General features: G+C 38.4%; 1 protein-coding gene across 1 annotated transcript; it reads left to right on the forward strand.

Moving 5' to 3' along the window:
* The first annotated feature begins 1802 nt into the window (after window positions 1–1802).
* On the forward strand, window positions 1803–22759 carry PNLIP (pancreatic lipase). Its single transcript, XM_064595545.1, has 12 exons — window positions 1803–1809; window positions 5833–5987; window positions 11175–11297; window positions 13254–13388; window positions 14360–14471; window positions 15680–15799; window positions 15916–16035; window positions 16531–16649; window positions 18785–18914; window positions 20620–20728; window positions 21314–21478; window positions 22696–22759. Exons 1-12 carry the CDS (start codon window positions 1803–1805, stop codon window positions 22757–22759), a joined length of 1359 nt encoding a protein of 452 aa, XP_064451615.1.
* The last annotated feature ends 1079 nt before the right edge of the window (window positions 22760–23838 follow it).

The following is a 23838-nucleotide window of genomic DNA, read 5'->3' on the forward strand; positions in this document are numbered from 1 at the left end:
GGTTGTTCTGGATGGCGTGAGACATTCTTCTTCTGCTCAGAGCAGTTTGGCGTCCTCAGGTGAGCATGTTCTCCTTTCCATTGACGGCTCTGGCAGTAGGCTGAACTGGATAAGGAAGGATAGGACAGGTTGTCTGAAGGTTAAGTAAATGAGACCCCGTTCAGCTAACATGCTGGCTATCTGGCCACACAGATGTCTCAGGGCTTTTCCTTCCCTCAGCTGAGTTGGATATCACAAGGTTTTCAGACTCAGAGCCTAAGCATATGTCAATATTTAACTCCTCTGCAAACATTACTACTGGATTAGAACCTTCCAAGTTTGATATTTTTATTTTTAAATGTCCAAGGTTTTAAAGTCAAAGGTGAATCAATGTTAGGTAATGCTCTGCTGAATTCAGGAGACATGAGATTATTTTTCTATGAGAGTCCACTTTCAATGCCATGGGATACCTGAGGGAGGAATGCCAAATCTCTATCATCCTTTACAGGGCCCACCTCCTAGCCCACAATCCTGAGACATGAGGGTAACAAAAGCTGATGGAAAGCAGAGTTTGGGTGATACCTCCAACCCACCCATCTGCAGCACTTGAGAATTTCCTATGTATTCAGCACACTGAACTGCTCCAACTACACTTCAGTTGTGTCTGGGAGCCCAGGCAATATTGAGTGAATTTTCATTAAACCTTGGGGTATTATGTGGCTTCAGATTGCTTGTAAAACAACGGTCACCATCAAGGACTAAATTGGAAAATGCCCATTAGAACTAAAATTCTACAAAAACAGAGTGAAGAATTTAGCAATTACTTTTTATAATTCAAGAACTAGCTGGAAAGGGGATTTTTTTTTTTTATGTGCTAGAAGCTTTACTGGGCTTTGATCTAGTTGTCCTGGGGAACCCTGATTTTATTTTATTTTCTTATTTTTTTTATTATGTCATGTTAGTCACCATACAGTACTTCATTAGTTTTTGATGTAGTGTTCCATGATTCAGTGTTTGTGTATAACACCCAGTGCTCATTGCAGTACATGCCCTCCTTAATACCCATCACTGGACTAGCCCATCCCCCACTCCCCTCCCCTCTAAAACCCTCAGTTTGTTTCCTGGAGTCCATAGTCTCTCATGGTTCGTATCCCCCTCTGACCCCCCCCCCATTTTTCCCTTCTTTCTCCTAATGTCCTCCATGCTATTCCTTGTTCCACATATAAGTGAAACCATATGATAATTGACTTTCTCTGCTTGACTTATTTCACTTAGCATAATCTCCTCCAGTTCCATCCATGTCGATGCAAATGGTGGGTGTTCATCCCTTCTGATGGCTGAGTAATATTCCATTGTATATATGGACCACATCTTCTTTATCCACTCGTCTGTTGAAGGGCATCTCGGCTCCTTCCACAGTTTGGCTACGGTGGACCTTGCTGCAGAAAGGGGATTTTTAAAACCAAAAATTAGAAAAAAATCTGTCAAAGTATTAATATTATGCATGTATACCAATCAAATCTCATGGTAAAAGGTACAGTCAAGGATTCAATGCTTCGTACTGAACTGTTCTTAAAAGTAGGAGAAATCATTGTACAACAAAATAATCTCCCTTGGTTAAGTTAATGCTAGTTGTTATAACCCTGAAATATCAGTGGCTTAAAACAATAGGAACTTATTTCTTGCTCATGTAATTTCAAAATGGATGTTTGTGGTTCGTGGGTGGCTTTCCTCTAAACGGGGGAACCAAATTCCTCCCATCCTGTGGCTCGCCAGCTTCTATGCATGTCCTTCAAAGTCACTGTATTTGTCTACTTCAAGCCATGGAAGGTAAGGTACATGGAGGATCATGTGTGGGTTTTGTGAACAGGACTGGAACTAGTGCATATCTGTGCATTCGTGTCTCATTGCCCAGAAGTTGCTTAGGAGGCCCATCTTCCTGCAAAGATTGGGTAATAGAGTCTAGTGCTATTCCCTGTAGGAAGAGGCCAGCAATCTCTGCCACATACTCTAGAAGTTCCTAGATCATGTGTTAGTGATCTCAAGGAAGCAATATGGTTCATAAAATTTTACAAACCAGCTCAAGAGTTTAGCCAGATTGAATTTAAATGAAGAGCTGGTATGATAGACTGGTGATTATATACAATGCCTTCACGGTTTGGGAAATTGAATCTTCCCCAAACACCCTAAAAAATTTCAACCTATTTCAGTTCGTAAAATAATTCCCCCATGAACTCTGTCTAGTCTCACTTTCAGAATTTGGTGATTGTTTGTCCTAACTCCATAACCTGTATTGAATAAAGGTGACCCAAATTATGGATTAAATTTTATACTATCTAAAATGCCAACCTGGAAATTTGGTGTGAATTATTTGGTAATTCACCAAGAATATAGTTTACTTCATAGTAAAACCCAGAGTTTGGCGCCCTCTTTTTTTTTTTTTTTCCAGTTTATTTGCTTGCTTGTTTTTAGTAAAAACAGGTTCAGAAAATTATAATTTTCTGTGTAGACAATTGTTCTGGAGCAATTATGCAAACTAAATTGCTTTTCGTATTCATTTCCTCAGTTTTTCATTCATCACATAGACATGTGTTAAGGACCTGCTTTGTACGAGATGGGCTCCACACTGAGGAGGGGCAACAATTCTCTTCCCAGAGGATTTCACCCTTCTCAAAGTTTGTGGCCAACAACTGATTGTGATGAGTGTCAAATGAAAGAAGTTCGAAAGAGAGGTGTTCTCAGAGGGGAGAAGGAAGCCAACTTAATCAGGGCTGGAGAAGAGTCCCTAAGGAAGGGATCAAATGCTGAGACAAGAAGGATTCGGTGGGGGTTTGGTTTGACTCCCACCCGTGGAATCCCTTCCTGGTGTCTTCTGTCCTGATTTTAACATCTCCTTGCCCAACTTTTTTGAACTTCCCTCATACACAAATAATTTCATTGCTTTTTTTCTGTACCTATAAACTTTGTCAGGGAACTGAATTCTTCTTTGACCATTTTTGACCTGCAAACATGGCAATTTCATAGGATTCAACTTATATCTGTGATGGTATCAGGCTGAATGGCTCCAATCTCCTAAAATTATGGTATCCCATTACAGTGTCTTTAAAATGTATTTTAAGCAATCTATCAAATGCCTCTCTTTCAGATTATTTTTCCCGGACGATTTTTTTTTCCAAGTTGAATTTTATTTTTCTCTCTTATTCCTAATTTTATTTGAGGGTGAGGTCACCAATTCTACCTCTTTGCTCTTAGAAGTACCCCCAACTCCTTTTGTCAGTTCATTTATTCTTTTCTCCCTGTTATTGTTGAGAAATACACTAGTTCCATAGACTATCAAAATAAAATATCAACAACTTTCCTAAAAAGAATGCACCCTTTTGAAGAATGGTTTCTAATTTTATGCCTTTGAGGGTAAGGCAAGGTTATACGAAAACTGCTCAAGCTGGTAAGGTTTTAGTATTTGTTTTCTTTTTTTTTTTTTTTAAAGATTTTATTTATTTATTTGAGAGAGAGAGAATGAGAGACAGAGAGTACGAGAGGGAAGAGGGCAGAGGGAGAAGCAGACCCCCTGCTGAGCAGGGAGCCCGATGTGGGACTCGATCCCGGGACTCCAGGATCATAACCTGAGCTGAAGGCAGTCGCTTAACCAACTGAGCCACCCAGGCGCCCTAGTATTTGTTTTCAAGACTGCTGTTACCAAATCCGTGAAAACAATTTAGTTTCACACATATCCACACAGCAGCACAGAGAATTGTAAACTAAAAAAAAGCGGGGCAGACTAGAATCCTTCACTACAATGAAATTATGGTGATTCTGAGCATGATGTAGTCTCATCAGAAGAGAATAGTCTGTATGAATCCTCTTTTCTTTAAAGATTTTATTTACTTATTTGACAGCGAGAGACAGCGAGAGAGGGAACACAAGCAGGGGGAGTGGGAGAGGGAGAAGCAGGCCTCCCGCTGAGCAGGGAGCCCGATGCGGGGCTCGATCCCAGGACCCCGGGATCATGACCCGAGCCGAAGGCAGACACTTAACGACTGAGCCACGCAGGTGCCCCTGTATGAACCCTTTTCTCATCTTCCCACAAGTACTGTGGGAAACTTGACCTACTCTATCAATCTGAGTTTATTTATGATTAAAATTAGAAATGCACACTTGGAACGTCCTCTCTTTTCATGCCACTTTTCCATGGAACTTCTCAAAGAGATAAGGTTTACTTATAAAAGGACCTGGAAGGGCACTATCTGGTTGTGTGTGGAACCTGACGGAACTGCCGCGGTGAGTCAGTAACATGTTTTCCAAGCCTAATTTACTAGAATTTATCAGTTTTCCCCCAGAGAAAGGTTTAACTGAGCTTGAGTTATGACAATTTTTTAAAAACATATTTAGTCAGACTCAACAATATTTTTTCCTTTGTTTAGATGCTGCTAATCTGGGCACTATCGCTGCTTCTGGGAGCAGTAGTAGGTAAGAAAAGATATTTATGAAGTGCTGAAAGAGATTTCCTGTTCAGAAAGTTCATGATGGCTGAATTCAAGCCACTATGGCATAAGGAGTAGAGCAAAAAAGATGCATGATGGAGAGCACAGGCACTTGGAGTAAGGTTGCTAGATAAAATCTAAGATACTCAGGGCCCCTGGGTGGCTCAGTCGGTTAAGCCTCTGCCTTCGGCTCAGGTCATGATCTCAGGGTCCTGGGATCGAGCCCCGCATCGGGCTCCCTGCTCCGCGGGAAGCCTGCTTCGCCCTCTCCCACTCCCCCTGCTTGTGTTCCCTCTCTCGTGCTGTCTCTCTCTGTCAAATAAATAAATAAATAAAATCTTTAAAAAAAAAAATAAGCTACTCAGTTTAATTTGAACTTCAGATAAACAAATATTTCAGATAATCAATGAATACGTGACAAAATTATACCAAAAAGTATTCATTGTGTATCTGAAACTCACATTTGACTTTTATTTTCGTTTGCTAATCTAGCAACCCTGGCTTGGAATCAAGTGTGGAAGTTGAACCTTGTTTCCACCAGCCACAGGTGTATTACCCTGAGCAAAATTCTTAACCTCTCTGTGCTTCACTATCTTCATCTGTGAAATGGGCGTATAATACCACCCTTAATACAGGATAACTGTGAGACTTACATAAGACAAGTCATGTAAATCGTCTTGTGTGGCCCCTGGCACATAATAACTTTTGAGAATGCCACCCCCACAACAGCTGCTACTCCCACTCCTACTATTAATCTAGACTTTATCCTCCTGGACATCCCTTGCTTTGTGTTGTTCTTTCATAGGTTAACATTCAAGCATAGGGTTGTGTCAAACCATGGATTTTCTGTTTGATTATTCATGAGCAGCTTCTTCATCACGGGAATCCAGAATGCTCCTCAAACATAGGTCAGGGACCCAAATACTCAGCGAGGTAGAGATGTAAAGTTTTGGCATTTGCATGAAACTTAAGCTCTCTACCCAAAGCCCAACACCAGAAGATGGCTGCAAAGAATTGAAAACCTCACGCCTCTCTATTGAGGCCTGGGGACAAAAGGCTGCTCTTTTCTTGGGTACCAGTGGCCCAAGGAAGCCATCCGCATTGAGAAGCCAAACTGGGTCCCAGCATGGGACTGGACAGAGACACGAGGGGAGTCAGATGGTCGTACTTTTAGAAATGAGGAGCAGGAGCCTGTCTTTAGCTGGGACGCTGAAGCTGTTTTGTGAGTGCATCTATAGGAAGATGTCTGGGGATGCAGAGGAAGTAAATATCCCATAAAATGTAATTTAACTCATATTTTGGCAGAGAGACTATTAAAAAAAGAGCATTCTGATTAAACTAACATCCTTGAAATGCTTCTGGGTGATTACAGGAAAAGAAATCTGCTTCCCAAGACTTGGCTGCTTTAGTGATGACTCCCCATGGGCAGGAATTGTGCAAAGACCCCTGAAAATACTGCCCTGGGTTCCAGAAGATGTCAATACCCGCTTCCTCCTATACACTAATGAGAACCCGGATAACTATCAAGTAAGAGAACTCATTGTTTTCAGAACTAAGTCCTATCCGTTTTATGTAATAAGAATACTAAATTTTTAAGTTTTCTGAAGAGAGCAAATTAGTGGAATTTTCATCTTTGTAGATTTTGGGGCAGTGAGGTTAAGTATTATTTTATGTAACTTGTTTATAGAAGGTCCATTAACTTGATATTATTCTCTTTTTGTTTTAATTTAGATTCACTTTATTTTCTATTGAAGAATGACATAAAATATCGTATTAGTTTCAGGTGTACAACATAGTGATTGAATATATAAAACCATTATGAAATGGTCACCACAATAAGTCTAGTTACCATGTCACCATACAAAGTTGTTACAATATTATTGGCTATATTCCCTATGCTGTACATTACATCTTCCTGTCTTATTTATCTTATAACTGGAAGATTGTACCTCTTAATCCCCTTCACTTATTTCATCCATACCCCCACCTCCATCCTCTCTGGCTACCATTTCAGTTTGCTCTCTGTATCTATAAGTCTCGTTTTGTTTTGTTTATTCATTTGTTTTGTTTTTTAGATTCACATATAAGTAAAATCATATGGTATTTGTCCTATCTGACTTATTTCACTTAGCATAATACTCTCTAAGTACACCCATGTTGTCATGAATGGCAAGCTTTCATTCTTTTTTACGGCTGAGTAATATATATATATATATTATGTATGTATTTTACACATCTTCTTTATTCATTCATCTATCAATGGACATTTAGGTTGCTTCCATATCTTGGCTATTTTAAATAATACTGCAATGAACATAGGGGTGCAAATTTCTATTAGCGTTTTCATTTTTTTCAGATAAATTCGCGTTTTCATTTTTTTCAGATAAAAACCTAGAAGTGGAATTGGTGGATCATATGGTAGTTCTATTTTTAATTTTTTGAGGAATATCCATTCCATTTTTTATTGGTGACTGCACCAATTTACATTCCCACCAACAGTGCATGAGGGTTCCCCTTTCTCCATATGCTCACCAACACTTGTTAATTCTTATTTTTGATAATAGCCATTCTGACAGGTGTGAGGTGATATCTCACTATGGTTTTGATTTGCATTTCCTGATGATGAGTGATGTTGAGCATCTTTTCATGTGCCTTCTGGCATTTGTATATCATTTTGGGAAAACGTCTAACAAGATCCTCCTCCCATTATTTTATCTGACTGTTTTTTTGATATTGAGTTTTATGTGTTCTTTATGTATTTTGGATGTTAACCTTTTATTAAATATATCATTGGCAAATATCTTCTGCCATTCGGTAGATTGCCTTTCATTTTTGTCAATGGTTTCCGTTGCTGTACAAAGGCTTTTTAGTTTTATGTAGTCCCATTTGTTTATTTTTGCTTTTGTTGTTCTTGTCTGAAAAACATTGCTAAGCAAAAAATATTGTTAAGACCAATGTCAAAGAATTTACAGCCTATGTTTTCTTCTAGAAGTTCTGTAGTTTCAGGCCTTACGTTTTGTCTTTACTGTTTTATTTTTGTATATGGTGTAAGAGAGTGTTCCAGTTTCATTCTTTTACTTGTGGCTGTCCAACACCATTTATTGAAAAGCCTGTCTTTGCCCCACTGTATATTCTTGCCTCCTTTATTGTAGATTAGTTAACCATATAAGTGTGGGTTTATTTCTGGGCTTTCTATTCTGTTCCATTGATCAATGTTTCTGTATTTGTGCCAGTGCCATATTGTTTTGATTACTATAGCTTTGTAGTATAGTTCAAAATTGAGAGCATGCTACTTACAGCTTTGTTCTTTTTTTTCTTCAATCTTCAATATTGTTTTGGCTACTCAGGATCTTTGGTGGTTCCATACAAATTTTAGGATTATTGTTCTAGTTCTATGAAAAGTATCATTGATGTTTTTATAGGGATTGCATTGAATTTGTGTAGCATTGAATTGCTTTGGGTAGCATGAACATTTTAATAATATTAATTCTTCTAATCAATGAGCAAGGTAATCTTTTCATTTATTTGTGTTGCCTTCAATTTCTTTCATCAGTGTCATAGTTTTCAGAAGATAGGTCTTTCACTTCCTTGGTTAAATTTATTCCTAGGTATTTTATTCTTTTTGATGCAATTACAAATGAGATTATTTTCTTAATGTCTCTTTCTGCTAGTTCATTATTACTGTATAGAAATGCAACAGATTTCTGTGTATTGATTTTGTATCCTGCAACTTACTGAATTCATTTTTTAGTTCTAACAGTTTTTTAGTGGAGGCTTTAGGGTTTTCAATATATAGTATCCTGTCAGCTGCAAATAGCAACAGTTTTGTTTCCTCTTTTCCAATTTGGATGACTTTTATTTCGTTTTTCTTGCCTAACTGCTGTGGCTAGGATTTCCAATACTATGTTGAATAAAAGTAGAAAGAGTGGGCATCCTTGTTTTGTTCCAGATCTTAGAAAAATAAAAGCCTTCAGTTTTCACTGTTGAGTATGCTTTGAACTGTGGGTTTGTCATATACATCTTTTATTATGTTGAGGTACATCTCCTCTATGCCAATTTATTGAGGTTTTATCATAAGTGGATGTTGAATTTTGTCAAATGCTTTTTCTGCATCCATTGAGATGATCATATGATTTTTATTCTTCGTTCTGTTGATGGGGTATATCACACTGATTGATATGTGGATATTGAGCCATCCTTGGATCCCTGGAATAAATCCCACCTGACCATGATACATGATCCTTTTAATGTATTGTTGAATTCAGTTTGCTGGTATTTGTTGAAGATTTTTACATCTATGTTTATCAGGAATATTGGTCTGTAATATTTTTTGTAGTGCTTGTCTAGTTTTAGTATTAGAATAATACTAACCTCATAGAATGAGTTCAGAAGCATTCTTTCCTCTTCAGGTTTTTGGAATAGTTTGAGAAAGATAGGTGTTAAGTTTTCTTTAAATGTTTGGTAGAATTCACCTGTGAATCTCTCTGGTCCTGGACTTTTGTTTGCTGGGAGTATAATTACTGATTCAATCTCCTTACTAATAATCGATCTGTTCAGATTTTGTATTTCTTTCTGATTTAGTCTTGAAAGATCATATATTTCTAGGAATTTGTTCATTTTTTCTAGGTTGTCCAACTTGTTGGCATATCACAGTTAGTAGTAGTCTCCTATGATCCTTTGTATTCTGTGGTATCAGCTGTAACTTCTTTTTCATTTCTCATTTTACTTATTGGCCCTCCCTGTTTTTTTCTTAATGAGTCTGGCCAAAGGTTTATCAATTTTATTTACCTTTCAGAGAAATAGTTCTTAGTTTTATTGATATTTTCTATTGTTTTTTTAAGTCTCTATTGCATCTATTTCCACTCTGATCTTTATTATTTCCTTCCTTCTACTAACTTTGGGCTTTATTTATTCTTCTTTTTCTAGTTCCTTTAAGTATGAGGTTAGATTGTTTATTTGAGCTTTTTCTTATTTCTTGATGTGGGCCTGTATCACTGTAAACTTCCCTCTTAGAACTGCTTTTGCTGTGTCCCATAGTTTTTTGAACATTGCATTTACATTTTTATTTATCTCAAGATATTGATTTAACTATATCTTTGATTTCTTCCTTGACCCATTGGTTGTTTAATAGCATATAGTTTACTGTCCACATGTTTGTGTTTTTTCCACTTTTCTTCTTGTAGTTGATTTTTAGTTTCATACCAGAGTGGTCAGAAAATGTGTTTGATATGATTTCAATCTTCTTAACTCTATCAAGGCTTGTTTTGTGGCCTAACATTTGACTTATTCTGGAGAATGTCCATGTGCACTTGAAAAGAATGTGTATTCTGCTGTTTGGGGATAGAATATTCTGTAAATATATGTTAGTCCATCTGTTCTAATGTGTCATTTAAAACCACTCTTTCCTTATTGATTTTCTATTGGGAGATCTATCCATTGATGTAAACAGGGTGTTAAAGCTCCCTGCTATTATTGTATTATTGTCAATTTCTCCCTTTGCATCTATTAATATTTTTTTTTAAGATTTTATTTATTTATTTGAGACAGAGAGAATGAGAGAGAGAGAGAGCACATGAGAGAGGGGAGGGTCAGAGGGAGAAGCAGACTCCCTGCCGAGCAGGGAGCCCGATGCGGGACTTGATCCAGGGACTCCAGGATCATGACCTGAGCCAAAGGCAGTCGCTTAACCAACTGAGCCACCCAGGCGCCCTGCATCTATTAATATTTGTTTTATATAACTAGGTGTTTCTATGTTGAGTGCATAAATATTTACAAGTGTTATATCTTGTTATTGGATAGATCCTTTATCTTTATGTAAAGTCCTTCTTTGTTTCTTATTATAGCCTTTGTGTTAGAGTCTATTTTGTCTGATATGAGTATTGCTACTCCAGCTTTCTTTTTGTTTCTATTTACTTAAAATATCTTCTTCCAGGGGCACCTGGGTGGCTTATTTGTTAAGCATCTGCCTTTGGCTCGGGTCATGATCCTAGGGTCCTGGGATCAAGCCCTGCATCGGGATCCCTGCTCCATGGGAAGCCTGTTTTTCCCTCTCCCACACCCTCTGCTTGTGTTCCCTCTCTTGCTGTCTCTCTCTCTGTCAAAAAATAAATAAAAAATCTTTAAAAAATAAATAAATAAAATAAAGTATCTTTTTCCATCCCTTCATTTTTACTCTACATGTGTCTTTAGATCTGAAATGATCTAAAATGATCCAGTAGACAGCATATAGATTGGTCTTGTTTTTTTAATCCATTCAGCTACCCACTGTCTTGATTGGAACTTAATATCATTTTTATCCTACCTCTATGTTGCCATTTAATAAACATTCTGAATATAGTTATATATAATATATGTATACATATATATAAACTCTCCCAATATTATATATAATCTCCCAACATTATATATGTGTGTATGTGTGTGTATACAATTTACATACACACACACACACACACAAAACCTTCCATTGTTTGGAGACAAGACCCCCTACATCAATATTATAGCAGAAATTTATCCTGAGTAGAGCAACTGCAGAAATGTTATGATGTCTGAAACTTGATGATCACAAATAGCTTGCCTGTAATAGGAGAATCCTTATTCACAAGGATCTCAAGTCTTGATGGTGTTCTCCTACCTGCCATCTCCCTCCATGTACAAATGGTTCTATTGGACATATGAGAAACTTGACATTAAACACTTTTCTTCCCAAAATAGGAACTTATTGCAGATCCGTCAACTATCACAAGCTCCAATTTCAGAACAGATAGAAAAACCCGCTTTATTATTCATGGATTCATAGACAAGGGAGAAGAAAACTGGTTGGCCAATATATGCAAGGTGAGACATGGTAATCAATTAAGGGAAGGTTGTTTCCAGAGTGATGATTAACGATGGGGAAGGCACAGGCTGCAACCAATCAGGACAAATGCCAGCCACCATGACACCGGAGGATCACCTGACTCTCCTGGGGTTTCACAGGGAGGTCCAAGAGGTGGTAGGGTGTGCAGGGGACCTGGGACAGTCAGGGCAGCAAGATTGGCAAGCATTTGGCGGCTCTAGGTAGTGGTTATTTAATAACTAATGCAGAGATATTTCAAAATTTTAATAACAGATGTTGCCATACTGATGCAGTATTAGTTGTGTTTTCAATAACATTTAATTTTTTCAATAGGTCTTAAGTTCTATGTGAAGAACTAAGATAACTTACTTTGCCCAAATTGTTTTCCTCTGATTTTCACTTGCTACTCTTTGATCTCCTATGGTAACAATATCTAGGGAAACTGTGTAGGTTTTCATTTTCGACTTCTCTTGTTTCAACCATAGTGATCCAATTTTCTTTAATTTGCCTTTGGCTATGTGCCCCATGGTAATGAAGAATTAAAAGACAGAAAATAGAACATATTTTCCTAGCAACTGCTAGTGCTTGAGAACATTATCCTTGATTCATCTATTCACCAAGCGTTAGTGGCCCGCATAGCACACAGATGCAGTCATTCCTTCAGAGGTCAAAAAAACAAGACACAAAGGTCCTCCTAAACACTTTTAATTTCAGACCTGTCTATGACTCAAGCCAAAGGCTGGATTGAATCGACTCTAGAGACTATCCACTGATTCTGAAGACAGCCAAAATAAATAGGCTTAACTTCACAAGTTTAAAAATAATTAGCAAAACCCTAACTTATCTTCTAAAATATTCTAAGCTGATGATTATTAGGGGGAGGGTAGGAATAGATTTTTATAGAACAAGGAAGGAAAAAGACAAAGTGGTTCTTAGGTCAAAGGGAATGTAAATTTTTAGATATGTGTACACAATTTATTTCTGAAATCCCCAAACCAGATTTGTTTTTCTTGCATGATTTGGCTTTGACAACATGGTTGCTTTATGACAGAGAAACAAATGGATTAACCTAGGTTAAAGGTCCTAGACTCTAGTACTGACTCTATCCTTAGCTAACCATGACATTAGCAAATCACTTTCCCTTTTTGGAGATTTCTATCTGTAAAGTAAAAGACTTGGAGATGATTTCTAAGATTGCTTCATTCTTCTAAAAGTTTTCTTGGAAAAAAGGTGAGGATATGCATAAACATACACACACCCAAACAAACAAAATTCCTGCCAGATCTAACATTCATGAATCTATCACTGACCTGCATCAAACAAAGCTTCCAGTACATATCTGGTAGGTTATGCTTTTATGTGAAGTAACTCATCAGTAATGTACAATAAAATATGTTCTTCCAAAAACATTGATTAGTCTTTCCATCATGGAAAAGCTTACCCGTTTACCTCCAGTATATTTATTTAAGGAAGTCCTAACATAGCCTTTCATTTATTCATTTATCCAATAAATATTTATTGAACACCTACTATGTGCCAAGAACACTTTGAGGCACTGTGGATACAGCAGTGAACAAAACAAACAAGGTCCTGGGGTGCACTCTAGTATGGGACAATGTAGGACATTGATTTTAATGATGCTTTAATGAGACAATCCACTGTACCCCATTTTATACATCTCTCCCTGCAACAAACGTCTATGCATCTGTTTCAGTAGGTATCTCAAGAATCCAGTTCCCATTATGGCCAAACCCTCAATTTGGAGCCAGAGTTAAACTTTAAAAGGAATTTCATATCCATAACAGACTAGAAGTTTTGTTCATTGTTGTAGGGTTAAAAATAAGCTTGATATTGTATAGGTCATGGAGGAAATTTATCCTCGTTCTCAAATGTGCTAATGATCAATTAATAAATATCCCGAATTCTTTACCTATTTATTGTGTCTGTTCCATCAGAACCTGTTTACAGTGGAAAGTGTGAACTGCATCTGTGTGGATTGGAAAGGGGGCTCCCGAACCGGTTACACACAAGCGTCACAGAACATCCGGATTGTCGGGGCAGAAGTGGCATATTTTGTTGAGGTTCTTCAGGTAACTACCTCTAGGTTGTATAAAAGTCCATGTCCATTGCTCTCTAGATTCTCTTTTAAAATAATTGCTGTAGGTATGATAATTGCTAAAGACATTCCTCTACTGAGATTTGGCTTTCCCTGTGGTTGAAAAGAAAAATGCAAAATCAATCAATCAATCAATCAATCTAGATTTGGGCTTCATCAATATGCTCTTTAAGTCAAAACACTAGTTTTTTTAAGTGATGTTACTCAAGCAACCAGGTAGGTTGTTTCTACTGAATTCCATCAGTATTCCTTTAATTTTGCCATCTATTACAACAAGTTGGTGTGATAATGTCAGCCTCAGGACGAAAACTACCCTGTTTTTGTTTTTGTTTTTAATTTTTTTAACAGAAGCACAATGACACCAAGCTAACCTGCTTTGGTAACTAAAACCTTAAAAAAATGTTAAACAGGAATGTGCTTACATAATTGCTTTCTTTTTTTTTTTTAAGATTTTATTTCTTTATTTGACAGAGAGAGAGACACAGTGAGAAAGGGAACACAAGCAGGGGGAGTGGGAGAGGGAGAAGCAGGCTTCCCGCGGAGCAGGGAGCCCGATGCGGGGCTCGATCCCAGGACCCTGGGATCATGACCTGAGCCGACGGCAGACGCTTAACGACTGAGCCACCCAGGCGCCCCTACATAATTTCTTTCATTATTATCTGCTAACCCATACATTTGCTTCACCACCTCTGGGTAACAATTCTTCATACACAGCAAGGGTTCCTCTACATAGTAAAACAACAAAAGAGGGCCCAGCTTCCACCAGCTTAAACATTAGACCATTGCCATTTTCTATGATAACTGAAAAAAAAAGTCATGAAAATCAGTTGCTTTGAAGGGACAGCATATCTTCTTAAAACTCACGTTTTGCGAGGATCTCCTTCTATGGCCATCTTGAAGTTCACAATGTTAGAAAACATTCTGAAGAACTTTTCTTTCCAACAGTCAGCATTTGAGTACTCACTTTCTGATGTCCACATCATTGGCCACAGCCTGGGCTCACATGCAGCTGGGGAGGCAGGAAGGAGGACCAATGGGACTGTTGGACGAATCACAGGTTGGTCAAAACAGTAAACACAGAAAATTTGGACTCAGTGTAGCCTAAATGGGGTCTAAAAGGATGGAAATTTGGCATTTTCTGAATTGGGCCACATGATCAGAAATCAGTATGTTCTGAGGTTTTACGAATTTTTTGCTGATATTGATCTTTGGCCTACAGAGCTCTGTTTAACATATATATATGTTAACATGTATATAAATATTGCATGTGACTAAAATTTTAATTAAGAACATCAGGAGGTCTATTTTCCTGTTGCCAGGCATTCACAAAGGACAAGTTTCATGAATAGAATAAATAGCATAAATAACAGAATAAATAATAAATAGAATTAAACCCAAGGAACTCAAAAATGCATAATTAATTATATTCTGCTTCAGTAGCAATTGATAATTAGCCCAATCCTCACTGACCACAAGCCAAGAGTTGCAGGGGACAGGTGGTCAGGCCAGGCTAACCAATTCTGCATGCTTTGGTTAGATTAAAAAAATAGCATTTCACAAATCTTAAGACTGGATGCATTTGGCCAATGGGGTCACATGCTGTACACTCAGGCCTTAAAACAACATTGCAACTTTACACGAAAGACTTTGCTACCCTGGATCTGAGAGGTGACTATTTTAGGGAGCAACCACATTCCTCTTCCATCATCCTACTCTGTCTCTGACCTTCTGATTCTCTTTTTGATACTTTGGATAAACTGGTCACATTTGGGTTGGTGGGGGCATCTGGATGTCTAGCATTAATTTGCTGGAGAGAACATTCTTTCTCATAATCCGTGAATGTTTACAAGGGCCTGCTCAGCCAGGCACTCTGCAAAGCTTTGGTCCTGGTGACTGTGAAAACCAAAGTCCTTGCCCTCACAGGATTTTACCGTAGAATGGGGACTCTTTTATCCCGACCAGCTTTTAGGAGTCTCCCAGAATCTGTCTCTTTCCTTATAACTGCTGTTAGTGGCCAGGATTGTCCCAGGGGCTACACATCCATACATAGAGCCAAATTCCATGGTTTGAGGAAAATTCACTACAATGCAAATAGAAAATTAGACACAGAAAATGTAAAAAAATGATAAGGTCTGGAAAAACTAGCTTATCTCTTTCTAGGCATAAGTCATGGTTCCCGCCAATGCTTGCACTTGGGTAGGTAATTAATGAAAAAGGTCAATGTGAATGTACAATGATATTAACATGACATTCTATTTACTTTAGGGTTGGATCCAGCTGAACCTTGCTTTGAGGGCACGCCCGAATTAGTCCGATTGGACCCCAGTGATGCCCAGTTTGTGGATGTAATTCACACAGACACTGCCCCTATAATTCCCAACTTGGGTGAGTTCTTCAATTCCTCTTCTGCGAGTATTTTTTGAGTCCATATATTAGAGTGTTTTAGAGTGTTTTGAGTCTATACATCAACATCAACTTTCTCATATTTTAATATTCCTCAGGGTTTGGATTGAGTCAAACTGTAGGCCACCTAGATTTCTTTCCAAATGGAGGAAAACAAATGCCGGGATGTCAGAAGAACATTCTCTCTCAGATTGTTGACATAGATGGGATCTGGGAAGGTAAAACCATTATGTACATGAAGAGATTTTCTTAGGGGAAAATTTGTGTTTCATTTTTTGCTAAACTTGCTGAATATTTGGGTACAGGTCTCACATTTTCTACAACAAAGGACTTTTAACCCAAAATATAGACTTTTCACTGGGGAAAGTAGGCCTGAGGAGACTGTAGAAAGAAAATGTATTTGTAGTCAACTTTCCAAGGATCTAATTTGGGGAATGGATTACTGAGTTGTACTTATATCCATATGGACCAATCTCTTCCTTCTAAAGTTATTTTTCCATTTAATTTAGCAATGGCATTACTATTAAAATCTTAAATGGTATTTCACTTGTAACTGCATCACAAATCATAAATACACTTCAGAGATGATTTTGTTCTGTGACCACCACGAGTTCACACTAATTAGAAAAATCTATTCAACAACCATGTTCTAATTATGACATTAACTTGGAAAAATAAAACCTGTTGCTGATGTGTACTGTCTGATTTCAAAGGGACTCGTGACTTTGTGGCCTGTAATCACTTAAGAAGCTACAAATATTACGCTGATAGCATCCTCAACCCTGATGGCTTTGCTGGATTCCCTTGTGCCTCTTACAATGCTTTCACTGCAGTAAGTAGACTCCACTTTGTACCTAAAGAATTTTGTGACCATCACTTCTCATGATGGGTGTAGTTCACTGTACATGACATGCATTCAGCAAAAGTCACTACATGATTGCCACATTACTTATACTTTTAATTATACATATTTTTATTTTTTAATTGAAGCATAGTTGACATACGTATTTATCGTAATAGTGATGAGGCATTGGAGAACTTTAGAGAAATGGGCTTGTATACTAAGATGTCCCATGTCTACCTTGTTCTCTATCACTTCAGTATGTATCGCGAATGTTCAAATTTGTTTTAGAAATAATGATAACTAAAAAAAAAAAGTCTATGAAATCTAAGCTATGGCTACAGGATGCTGATAAATATGGAAAACTTGTCTTAAATACTGAACCTATAAAACTATATCATCATGTGCATGTGGATATTTCTGTGCAATCTCATAATTGCCAAGTTTTTGTCTGTTTGCTTGCTTGGTTTTGAGTTTTCATCTTGTTTGGTATTCACTAGGTATCTGGGTTAGGATCCTTAAAGGTGATCTTGAAAATGATATATCTATTGCCTATTAATTTCTATTGCTCTTCCTTTCACTATAATTTTTTTCAAATAAAAATATACAACCTATGTCATTTAATAAATAAAATTTTAAGTAACATACCAGGTGAAGTCATAATTATCAAGAGGTATAACTTAGTGCTAAAGAGAATCTGAAACCTGATTTCACCATTAAATGGTTGAATGATTTGGACAAAATATTTAACCTCATTCTAAGGCAGTTTTTTCATTTCTAGATGTAAATAATAACGGTAGACTCCATTGGTTTGGCAGGAGGATTTAATGAGATGATATGTTTTAGTTCCTTAGCTCAGAATCTAAATGTAATAAGTAGCATTCAACAACTGTTGGCTATATGTGTGGGCAGGGGGGATGCATAGTTTATTCACAGTACAGCTTGTGTACAAACAAGATCACCATCCCTTTTCTTTGGTTTAACTTTATTTTTATTGTGCTTCCAAATCCCCAATCTCTAGGTAATGGGGAAAATAAGCGAAGAAGCTTTAGGTTTCATTCAGTTAAAATTTAGTCTGATTCAGTAATATAAACAGTCCTTTTAGGTGATGCTCAGACACTTTGATAAGAACAAGTTCTCAGTTTTGCATATTTCTCAGCCTTTGGACCCCTTCATCCTCTTCTCTCCAAGCTGGTATTGGACACAGTGATCATGAGGTGGTGGTCAGTGTGTGCGTAGGGCAGAGGGGAGGACTTGAGGGTCTGCGTTATTGATGGATGTGCTGCTGGTGTCTGCAGATAATGTCTAGGCACATCTACTCTTCTGGCTTGGCCAACTTCCCCATATAGCTCTGGCCATTTCTCTCTGACTGGCTCAGTCTCTCCTTAGCTTTTGCTGGATGCAGACCCTGAGACTTGGCCCAGTCCCCCTCTGGTTCATTGATCCAAAAGTCTGCCCCTTGCCTCTAATATGGAGCAGGATTGCCCCACTCTGTTTCTCCCTCTTCCTCTCTTCTTCCCATAATTCCTCCCCAGAAGGAGGACATTTTCCTAAGTGATATATATATATATATATATATATTCTCCACACCAACCACACAGCTAAGACTTAAGGACCACTTGGGGCATTATCTGTTCACATTGGGAGAATTCTGAGATCTGACTCCTTCAGACCTTAATATGCTAAAGTGGGAGCTAAAAAATTTGAGAAAAACCTGACTCTTAATGGGTCCTATTTTGCATATCAGAGCTGATTATCACCCCTTGCTCTTTCTTTTGCAATCTTTCTAAAAAAAAAAAAAAAAAATTCTAACCACCTGTAGGCAAATGAATGTCTTGAGTAACTTAAGAGGCAAAATAGACAAGATGAAAATATATGTGTAAATATATATTTAAATTCTCTTTTTGTGTGATTTTTATATTTTTGTTCATATTGTGTTTTTTCACAGTCAAATTTATCATCGTAACTAATGAAAGGCATTTTTCACCTTTCCTGAAACATTATGAAAGTCGTCTTTTGCCATCATGACAGAATTGGCTTTAGAATATTTGAACTGCTGCAACAGGTGGAAAAAGATGACGTGCTATTAAGAGTGTCCTCATTCATCATTTGTTAATTTCCCCTAGAACAAGTGCTTCCCCTGCCCAAGCGAAGGCTGCCCACAGATGGGTCATTACGCTGACAGATTTCCTGGAAAAACAAATGCAGTGAACCAGATATTTTATCTAAACACTGGTGATGTCAGCAATTTTGCCCGTAAGTCTCTATTATATTTGCCTTAAATTCATAATGCTATGTATTTTATCATGTTCAGTGAAAATGTGTGAAATTGCTCTTCTGTACAAAAGTTGTAAATACTCCTTCCCAACATGGAAAATTTTTCAAAAGCCATCGTGCTCAATGTAACTCTGGCTAATTGGAGTAACAGAGCAGAATTTGGGGGTCTGAACTGACAATGATAGAAAAATTAATCTCTCCGGAATTCAGGAGGTTTCTTCTGCTCTAGACTCTTCCAATTCAGTCAGAAGTTTCACTAAAGCAAAATTCTGAGGTTTTGTACAAGCAGAAAAGTAATCCAGGAGAGAGATGTCAGAGGTTGTGGGAATGGTAGGGAGTTGACAGATTTAAGAGCTGTTTAGGGCGGTAGACTCCATGGGTGATAAGAATTAGAGGGTGCAGGGATGATGAGGCATGTTCCATCCTGGGTCAGAGGAAGAAAACTATTTAGACTGGAGTGATAGTGGGGTCAGTGGGGTTGGTCGCATTGTAAAAACTAAAGCCAGGTTTTATTCCCTCCTCAGTTTGGCCCAGGCTAGCTCTAAATGGCATAAACTGCTAGTTAACTATTGATTAGTACCACAAAGTGGTTACCATAACTTAATACATTCCAAAGGCAAGGTAAAGCTGAATTATAGAATTTTTTTTTTGAAGATTTTTTTTTATTTATTTATTTGAGACAGAGAGAATGAGAGAGACAAAGAGCACATGAGAGGGGGGAGGGTCAGAGGGAGAAGCAGGCTCCCTGCCAAGCAGGGAGCCCGATGCGGGACTCGATCCTGGGACTCCAGGATCATGACCTGAGCCGAAGGCAGTTGCTTAAACAACTGAGCCACCCAGGCGCCCCAGAATTTTTTTAAATAAATGTAGACAGTTTAGACAAAAAGACAACAGGACTCTAAAATGTGATGACCTATGAAAATAGTAAATTGAGGGTATACGCTTGGGTGGCTGAGTCAGTTAAGCATTTGACTTCGGTCATGATCTCGGGGTCCTGGGATCAAGCCCTACCTCAGGCTCCCTGCTCAGCAGGGAGTCTGCTTGTCCCTCTGTCCCTTCCCCCACTTATGCTCTTTCTCTCTCTAAATTAAATAAATAAAATCTTTTAAAAAAGAAAATAGTAAATTGATGAAAATGTCATACTCTACCCTTTTCTTTTTTTTTTTTTTTTTAGATTTTATTTATTTATTTCATTTTAGAGAGAGAGAGTGCACAAGCCCAGGAGGGGCAGAGGCAGAGGGAGAGAATCCCTAAGCAGACTCCACACTGAGCACAGAGCCAGACACAGGGCTTGATCTCACGACCATGAGATCATGACCTGGGCCAAAACCAAGAGTTGAAGGCTTAACCAACTAGGCCACCCTGGTGCCCCTTTCCTACTTTCTTTTAAGATAAAGTTCTTATAATATTCAAAAATAAATTGTTGGGTTAAAGAAATTGAAAGCAAAATATATGACTTATATATATGACTTGACATCTATTGACTTTGGAAAGATTCTCTGCTCGTCCCCTGGCCCCACGCCTATCTTCTGAACATTTAGATAAAGTAGACTATTTGATTAGAAGAACAACAATCCTATATATAAATTACTCAAAATTCAGCAGCAGTGGCATCCAATTTAGCCTGTTTTTAGCAAGTCTTCTCTACAAGTTGACAGTTTGCAAATCTCTTCCCCCTGTGCAGGTTGGAGGTATAAGGTAGCTGTCACACTGTCTGGGAAGAAGGTTACAGGACACGTGCTAGTTTCTTTGTTTGGAAATAAAGGAAATTCTAAACAGTATGAAATTTTCAGGTGAGCAAAATACTACCCTACACTTCTTAAATGTTGGAATCCTTTGCATATATAATGCATGTTATGGACATAAGCGTTTATTCATAACTATATGGGAGTACAATACCATCACATGTCATTCCAAGGAAGAGATCGTTTTATCTTGCACCTTAGTACATTTCAGAATTCTGTTCCTGAATTTTTTCTCTGCTATTTCCTGAGAAAACCACTGATGTTTGTTTTGATGCATGGCATCTGATTTCTAATCAGTAAATAATCATTTTGCCCAGAAAACAACAGGGAAAAGATGATATGATGATGTCATCATTTATTAAGTTGTGGGAGGCTTATGACTAAAACATATTTCAAGTTTTATTAAAGTAAGGATGACTTTAAAGTCATATGAGTTCTTGTTGGCAAATGACCTGCCACTGAGTTGGCACACATGTCTGCATTTATTTAATACATTAATTATTTAATACATTAGAATGGCAAATGTACTGTCAATCATCTTACTAGAGGTGCATCGTAAGCTCGTTTTAGAAACATATATGTATATATTTTTGTATGTTCACGTATATTTTCATTAACTTCTCAACTCCCAAGGGGCACTCTCCGTCCAGGCAGCACTCATTCCAATGAATTTGACTCTAATGTGGATGTTGGAGATTTGCAGAGGGTCAAATTTATTTGGTACAACCATGTGATCAACCCAACTCGACCCAGAGTGGGAGCATCCGAGATCATGGTGGAAAGAAACGATGGAAAAGTGTAAGTAATAAAAATCCAAAGAGATTTGCAATACTGAATCACCCATGCTATTCCCACTGCAAGTCTACTTCAGGTTCAACTCTCTGACAGTGGTTCTCCTAAGCCATGGTCACGATGGCTTCCTAGTACCTTCTGTTTCTTTAAAAAAGAGCAGAACTTTCAGGGAATAACTTTGAGAGATCTGTAGATGAGTATGGGTCATTTGATGAAAGTAAAGTGTTAATTGAGAATCTGGCTTCGTGACCCTAAGGTGAAAAGAGTGATTTCATTCAGCAGCTGGGCCTTGTGTCGTCTGTCTGACCGCAGGTCACTGGTTGCCTGGAGGGAGGGGAGATGGGAAAGGTCAAGAAGGAGAGATTACGAAGGAACAGGAGAGTAATTTGGGGTGATGGGTATGTTTACTCTCTTGACGGTGGTGGTGGGATGGAGGTACTATTCTTGTCTCCATTAGAGATAATTAAATGAAAGCTTGGTGCTATAATTCATAGGTAAGAAACTGGACTCCAGCAAGTTCTTAACTACTACAAAACAAATTAATTCACCTTCATTCATATATAGATCATGTGTGCCCTTCATTTCTTGTGTCCTTTATCAGTAGTAGTGTTTAACGTTTAATGTTCTATTTGCGCATCTGCCAGCCATCAGACCACAGGGAGGGAAATGAAGATGAAAAGAAAAGAGCACCTTCTGAGCACCTTTTATGTGCCAGGCACTTTGCATATGCTTATATATGTTATTAAAGAAAATTAGCTCCCAAGCAAACTAAGTTTTGTTCAGTCTTAATGAGTAATGCTAGTCATTTCAATTCCATTATTGAATTAAGTAAGAGTGCCTAATGAATGAACCACCAGGACCTCAGAAATTTCCCTCGGGCTGGTTTTTTATCATGCTGCTGACCCTACTCTTCCTCAGTTGCATTGATTGACAATGCGCCAAGTGCTTAGTAGGTGCTTTAGGATATGACAAATGAACGCTCCCTGTCCTTAGAGGCGTCCAGTGACACTTCCTCAATCAGCTATTGCAAAGCTATGAAAGAACAATGGAAAGGAGAATGCAGTCCTTTATACAGAAGAGGTTTGTGTTCCCTTGACCAACGTCTGGTCTCGGGCACAGGGAGTGGTTCTCACTCAGACTGGGGAGAAGAGAGGCTGTTTTTATGCTCAAAGCACCAGCAGTGCACGAGGAAAAGCTGACTTTCTGTTGTTTTCTCTCTGCAGGTTCAACTTCTGTAATCAAGAAACTGTAAGGGAAGATATTCTGCTCACTCTTACTCCATGTTAGGAGTCACTGACATGTGACCACTGCATATCTTACTGCTAATAAAATCTAGTAGTGAAGCAATCCATTCCTTGGTTATCAAGTCCTTTTTCTCCATGGCTCTTTTGGATAACGTGGTTAAAATCCAAAATTTGGAGTTGGTCTGAAGAACCACAAATGATTGATGAAGTTTGCTACATATTACGTGGCATTTGAGGTTGAGAAAATTGTTTCCTTGGCACTGACATTATGCCCATTGCTAATCTTACTGGTGTCCTCCAGATCAGTTAAGGCAGACTTCCAGATCCAAGATGACCTGCTCCTGGGGTGCACACATGGCAAGTGCGAACCTTTGCCACTTTCCCATACTCTTTACGGTCTGTGTCTCCTCCTAATCAGACATCTCAGGAAAGAGGACACATAAGGAGACAAGGACAGAGCAGATCCAATGCTTCCTGACCTGTCTCCCTGCTCCCAGTAGGGTCCCCTCGAGCCTCTCTCCTCTCTGCAGCCTTTTTAATCTTTCTAAAGCCCAAATCCAAGATCCTCCCCACGGTCCCCAGGAAAGAATCCACATCCTTCAGTGAGCCTTTCAAGGCCCTCTTACCTAATTTTGAACTGAGGACTCTAGCATCATCTCTCACCACATTCCGTCTAAAAATCTACATGCTAGCACTGCCCCCAAAAGGGCCCTGACCTCAGATATTGCTAGAACTTTGCACAAACTCTTCCACTCCCTAGGATGTTCTTTCTCTTGTCTTCCTGCCTGTTGAACTCCTCCTGGTTCTTAAATCTGTGTGTAGACATCATTTCTTGCAGGAAGCTGTTCTTCACCTCCATTTCCACAGCCCCTAAGACTGGATGAAAGGCGCCTCCACTGCATTACTGCTGCACCCAGAACTTCCTCCATCTCAGAACTTCTTTCTGTAGGTCGGAATTGCTTGTTTACTTGTCTGGATATCTCTCCTTAAGGGGTTTACGAGTTGTATCTGGCTGGCAAATGCCTGGCATGTAGCAGGAGACCAAATAAATATCTTTTCAACGACCATCTCACTAATGGAAAGAATGCATGACTTCACTAGAGTCAGGTCTTTAAAATTAGG

This window comes from Mirounga angustirostris, unplaced genomic scaffold, assembly GCF_029215605.1.
Source record: "Mirounga angustirostris isolate CCGP_5_RB_7025 unplaced genomic scaffold, mMirAng1.0.hap1 SCAF_6, whole genome shotgun sequence".
In the NCBI taxonomy this organism is placed as follows: domain Eukaryota; kingdom Metazoa; phylum Chordata; class Mammalia; order Carnivora; family Phocidae; genus Mirounga; species Mirounga angustirostris.

Excerpts from the sequence above, each read along its gene's own strand:
- PNLIP (XM_064595545.1), top strand. Across the intron at positions 11,298-13,253 it reads GGTTGGCCAATATATGCAAG|AACCTGTTTACAGTGGAAAG; the intron begins GTGAGACATGGT and ends CTGTTCCATCAG. Across the intron at positions 13,389-14,359 it reads ATTTTGTTGAGGTTCTTCAG|TCAGCATTTGAGTACTCACT; the intron begins GTAACTACCTCT and ends TCTTTCCAACAG.